The sequence below is a fragment of the Rhagoletis zephyria genome, unplaced genomic scaffold, assembly GCF_001687245.7.
Source record: "Rhagoletis zephyria isolate East Lansing unplaced genomic scaffold, Rhagoletis_zephyria_1.1 Rzeph_scaffold_04341, whole genome shotgun sequence".
In the NCBI taxonomy this organism is placed as follows: domain Eukaryota; kingdom Metazoa; phylum Arthropoda; class Insecta; order Diptera; family Tephritidae; genus Rhagoletis; species Rhagoletis zephyria.
This window is the reverse complement of record NW_016161424.1, coordinates 25,767-31,663: the sequence shown is the minus strand read 5'-3', so window position 1 is coordinate 31,663 and position 5,897 is coordinate 25,767. Positions and strand designations below refer to the sequence as shown.

Sequence of the window (5,897 nt, the reverse complement as noted above, 5' to 3'; positions counted from 1 at the left end):
CGTCGTTAAACTGAGTCTGTGCGGCTGCTCACTTATGCGTCAAATTGTTGTTGATATCGTTGTCGCGGCTGAAGCTCAAGTAGACAAGTGCGCGCACTCTCGCGGTCAACGGAATATTTAAATAAAATAAATATAAACAAAACGTGCAGACGAGTACGTTATTAGACTGCATCACCAAAAAAAAGTTGCGGTTTTTCCGCGGGGATTACAAAATTTATTATATTTTAAGACGTTCACCAAAATTTTTGGGAAAAATATTAACATTTAAGTGAGCTGGACCGATATGAAAATACCTCCAAAAATGGAGTTTTTTATGAATAAAAATAGTTTCGTATAGAACTTTTTGAAAAAAGTCCCCTCAGATGACAAAACAGTTTAAGCTTAAAAAATCTGCATAAAAATATTTAAAAATCTTTTCAACGGAATCGTAAGGATGAGATTTTTGATGCTGTTTTTTTACTTTTTTAAAGATTGATTTACGAAAAACTTGAATAGCTCTGGGCCAAAACTATTCTGATTTAGACTTATGGGATCTCAGTAGAAAGGTATTTTCAGTTTTTATTTCTGTCCAAAAAAAAAATTATTCGTGTCCCAATTGTTTTTCAAATACCAACACATCTTAATTCATCTTTGAATGAAGTTCGTTCATCCTACTTTTCTCTTTCATCCTTTGAATGAGTTTATTAGCAAAGAAATAAAAAGGGTGAGAAAATACCTTTCCACCGACACCTCTTAAGTCTAAATCAGAAGAGTTTAGGCTCAGTTATTCAAGTTTTTCTTATACCAATCTTTGAAAAAAGTTAAAAAACAGCATCAAGATCTTAATAGTTTTCCGAAATATTTTGGTGGACGTCTCAAAATATAATAGATTTTATAATTCCAATGGAAAACTAGTACCGATTTTTTTTTTACGGGGAGTGATGCAGTCTAATGTATATGTATGCATATGCATAAGTTCGTACCTAAATAGTAGGTAATAAAGATAATATTGATGTAGGAAAATGTGACATGTGCATACGTTAGGGTGATCCAAAATAATTAAAGTCGGAATTTTACTGCTCTCACCCACCAGGCTTTTTCTATACCGAAAAAATATAGCTCTGTTTTTTGTTTTTTATCTGGAAATCAAAATATATTTTGAGGTCGGTCAAAGCGATCGAAGTTTTCCAAGCATTTTATGCAGGGAAAAACAAGTTTTCGTAGAAATGGTATGGAACTCTTGAAAATCAATATTTTCGATTGGAAAACTTCCTTTCCTTCAGGAGACTTCCAATATCAACACCCAATTGTTTATTTAACCATTTTTTAATACTTAAGAGTTTTGATTTATCCCCCATTACATTTTCTGGCAATTTATGAGGGTTTCGGCGGACCTATAAAATACAGTTACTATGAAACAATTTTTAAACAAATAATTTGATACTATTATTGGGAATCTCCTGAAGAGAATTAGAGTTTTCCGTTCGAAAACACTTGATTTTGAAGAATTTTAAACCATTTCTACGGAAAGTTGTTTTTCACCGTATAAAACACATGGACAACTTTCAGCGCTTTGGGTCACCTCTAAATATATTTTTATTTCAAATATTCAAATATTTTTTCGGTATAGAACAATCTTAGGGGGTGAGGGCATAAAAATTCCGACTTTACTTTTTCACATGCGTTTTTGGACCACCCTAGCATACACAAATACATACCTACCTTTTGTTAATAGCGCACACATAAGATATAAAAATATGCTTATTTGTATTAAATTTAATAAAGCAAAAGAACTTTACCACTAAACATATGTTTACTCAGAAATCGGCATACATTTTTTACGCCCTTTACTGTTTTCAGACTTCACCAAGACCAAGACCTCATTAGATGGGTTTTAATTATTGGCCTCCACTTTTTCGCAGCTATTTAAACTCTGATATACATATTCATTTGTTTAATACCTTCATTCTACAAACGCATACATGGCCATCGTTGAAAAATCATATATGCATCCTTGATCCATTACGAAACTGATTCAATGAACTTGACTGTTGCTTGACGAGAGAAAATCGTGAAAAAAATAAAAAATTAAATTGAATGAAAAATTTTAATTTCCAATTTTAGTATTTCATAAAATAGTAACAACTATAAAAATTACCTGCGGCCAATGACAAGTTTTTCGACTTGTGGGTAGAACAAAGAATTACTGACTGGCGATTACTGGAATTATTAAAAAATATCGTCGGTGATACTGTAAAAAGTCCTATGGCAATTATTACTTTTTGTTCTGAAGCGATCAATCACCTGGAATACATCTGTAAATTGTTCTAACGTAAAAAGGCAACGGAAAAACGGTCTATATCTTTCTACTGAAATTGAACTATTAATAAACGCTTTGTGCAGCATCGCCGACGATATTTAAAATTGAAAACCGAGATCTGGAAGCAAGGTAGAGCGATTGCCGTATTTAAACCTCCATGATTTTGAAGTGTGGAAATAGGTGGCTGCTACAGAGCGATAACCGTACTCGCTTCAGGGTCCCCAGGACGCTCGCAACCGTACTAATCTCCGGGATTATCTTCCCATTACTCATTGGCATGAAATCCGCAAGACTTACAGAGCACCAGCTCATTACTGAATGCCTTAACAACGTAAATATCTGACGACCTCAATAAGCAGCAGTCATGAGCCCATTCTCCCATTAGCGTGGATACTGCCCAGGTCCTTCGACCTGTGCGGCAGACAGTAAACGGAGTTGAATTATAGATGATAAACGAAAAGCTGGCGTATTATCAACAACCATCTTTAACTTCTATCTCTCCAAATTATCTTAACATTCGGATGAGGCACTCCTTTAATAGAGACTCCATTAACATTAGAAACATATAAAATTTTAAAATTTATTGCAGTGATCGAACAAATTCTCGCACACTTCTAAAACTTACGCAATTTAGTACTATATTAGCACATTTTCATCATATTGTGGCTTATATTCAATACCACTGTCTTTAAAATCCAATAGTAGTTTGTGAAAATAAATATGTGTTAGTTACACCGACATTAACTAGGCATGACTGTGGATGACTCCATTGTGTGTAGTCGAAAGGCGAAAGGACGTACACAGATAACTCGCGAGCCAGACGCACCGTCTATGGCGCCTAAGGGAACCCAGTGGGAAAATGTAGTGTATAGTAATCGAAAAAATAAAAATAATTTTCCCCAGGGCGATGTCCTAAGAAAAGTAGGGCATTCAACTTTGCATTACCTAGTATCGAGAAATGAATGTGTTTTAATATGAAATTTTTGAATACATTAGAAAAACTGCAGACAGAAGGGAATTGAATATAGGCCCTCGATATGTTATTTCCCATTTATATTTAAAATTTTATAAATGCAGAAAAATCATTTAATATGGAGAGGTGAACATTAGATAAGTTGCAAAGTGAATATTTCTTCTACATTAATTAAAATTTTATTCTAATTATGAACATGTTATTGTTTCAAATTTAAATTTGGGACAAGTAAGGTACAGTGCAACACCTAATGCAAAATCACACTTTTTATTATAAACTAGATAAATAAAATTTAATCTGGGAATGTTCACAATACGCTCATTTGCTTAACTATTAGCAGTGAATGCATTTTTGGCTATACAGTTACTTACATTGCTGCAAAAATTACAATAAATTAATGACTTTGTATTTGATAGCTTCAATGGCAATGTGTTGTGCTTTAAACTTAGTTAAATATTAATTTTAGCAAACACGTCCTCTTATGGCCATTCATCGGCTGATAAAGTTACACGCTCATCATGCACTGTGTGAAAAATTAAGCCGTTGCCTTCCGGTTTATGCCAGGATGGTAGTAAAACGCAACGCCAAAATTTTCTAAAAAAAAATTATTACATATTGCACATGCTCTGACAAATTTCAACATGAAAAATACGAACCTACCACGCACCAAACCCAGAAATAATTTCCAATTTTTACGTGCACCAAAATTATATGGGTTTACATAAATTTTATTTTCTTTCAGCATGCGTTCGGTTTCTTCTTGGTTAATAAGCGCTTCTATGCTTGTTTCACCACGTGTTATCATTTTTGCATGCCATATCGTTAGCGCACCCAACGCCAGTACCGCAGTCAAATTTGTTACGGTCATAAATATTAAAGCCCGACGCCTCCCAACTGAAAATATGTCATCTTCTGTTATGAGCGGTGTAGGCAGTAGGTGTTTAGCGGGCAGCAGTAGGTCATCATCGTATTCGTGGGCATGCGTCTGTTAAAATAATAAAGCTTGAGTGGATTTTCAAAGGCGGCACTACTACATGCAAATTCTCTTACAACCGGTATGATGTGTCCACTGAGGTTAAATTTAACTGGTTGCCCTTCTAACGGTTCCGACTCTATCCAACTATCACCATTATCGACCCACAAATTTTTATAACCAATTTCAAAGCCGAAAACAATTAGGAAAAGACAACCGATAGTAGTATAGGCCATGTAAAGGAAGAAGTAGCGGTGATTAAAAAAGCCCACGCAGTTGTTAAGCCACGCTGTAAGAATTGATGAATGTTTGAAACTATTATGGACATTACTAAATAAACTCGGTGAATAACACTTTTATTGCCGTCATGTCATCACATGCTTTACAATAGCAGAGACAGAACTCCACCCAGCAAAACATATGCGGTTATTTTTGTTATAACATCATGAATAACAAAAATAACCAAAAGTATTAATATTTCGAACGGAATACCGTCTGTTTAAAGTACGTACGACAGTGGTGATCCATTTTTAGTATACATTTGTTGCAAATAGAGCAGTGATGTGTGCGCGGCGCCTTGGGTGAATGACACTTCTTACATATTTTGCGCACCTCAAATGTGCCATCGTCCTAAAAAAAAAATAAACGTACGTACACATGTAGTATGTATGTATGTATATCATTGGGACTAAAATGATTTACTTACTATTTTTGGCGGCTCTCCAGGTGGTGTTATCACCCCCATTATATAGTGGAAGACGACATTAAGCAACAACCAGTTACCAATAATGAGTAAAACCACGGTAGCTTTAGGGCTTTTCTGCCACCAAAAGGGCAAACCAATCCAATAAGCTATTAAAACTACAGCTATCGTCAATCCCGATACAGCAAATAGGAAAAACTAAGATATGTGTATTATTAAACTATGTATAGTTAATATAAAAGATTTTAAATATCGTAATATTTACTGGCCCTAAAAGATGTGTATAATTATCGACGAACCAGAACATGGGTTCCAAACAAGTATCTGAATCGAAGTTTGTGACCAGTCTGTGAAACCATGATTTTGCATAGCGCCAACGATTACGACTTTTATTGCTGGAGCAAAGAAGAAATTCGGTTGAATTTCATATGTTTTAGTTTACTGTAACTGGAACAACTTAAGATTACAAAACTTTTAGCACTTACATGAAGTTTTTTAATACGGCAATGGACCGCCAGTTGAAACGACTCATTGTTATTATAAATATGTTAGCCTTAGCTCTAATGTACTTCCACTCACTCAGAGCCAGTTTATGTGTTCCATTTGTTGATTTTATTTTGCAAATTGTTCAGCTTTAAAAAAGATTAATGTTTTTATTATATAGCAGAGCATAGCCACTAAAATTAATGTGCTTTATTTCTATAACGATAAACAAAAAAACAGCTGATGGGAAATAATGTAGCTTTTCTAAAGGTAAAGGGGGAAATACACCATACAAGTGGTCTGACAAACCCACGTTTTCCATTTCGTCATTCACCATTCATACATATAAAAAGTTTCGTCTTCTACATTTTTTCTCACCTAGAACCTCACTCGGTGAAAGTTTTGTTGCAAATGACAGCCAACCTAATATTCACGCACTCTGGCAATTTGCTGGGAATTCTCGAAC

The 5,897-nt window shown here is 34.6% G+C and overlaps 1 protein-coding gene across 2 annotated transcripts; it reads right to left on the bottom strand.

Moving 5' to 3' along the window:
• Positions 1-3,358: 3,358 nt before the first annotated feature.
• Positions 3,359-5,631, bottom strand: LOC108370602 (probable palmitoyltransferase ZDHHC16). Of its 2 annotated transcripts, none has more exons than XM_017625956.1 (7): positions 5,434-5,631; positions 5,214-5,343; positions 4,952-5,146; positions 4,758-4,875; positions 4,323-4,534; positions 3,929-4,257; positions 3,359-3,866 (listed from the first exon to the last, which is right to left on the bottom strand). In XM_017625956.1, the coding sequence occupies exons 1-7, from the start codon at positions 5,478-5,480 to the stop codon at positions 3,752-3,754; spliced, it is 1,146 nt and encodes a 381-aa protein (XP_017481445.1). In that variant the 5' UTR covers positions 5,481-5,631; the 3' UTR covers positions 3,359-3,751. The 2 variants fall into 2 exon arrangements, with proteins under 2 accessions (XP_017481445.1, XP_017481446.1); XM_017625957.1 differs by having other exon boundaries at positions 3,933-4,257.
• Positions 5,632-5,897: the final 266 nt, after the last annotated feature.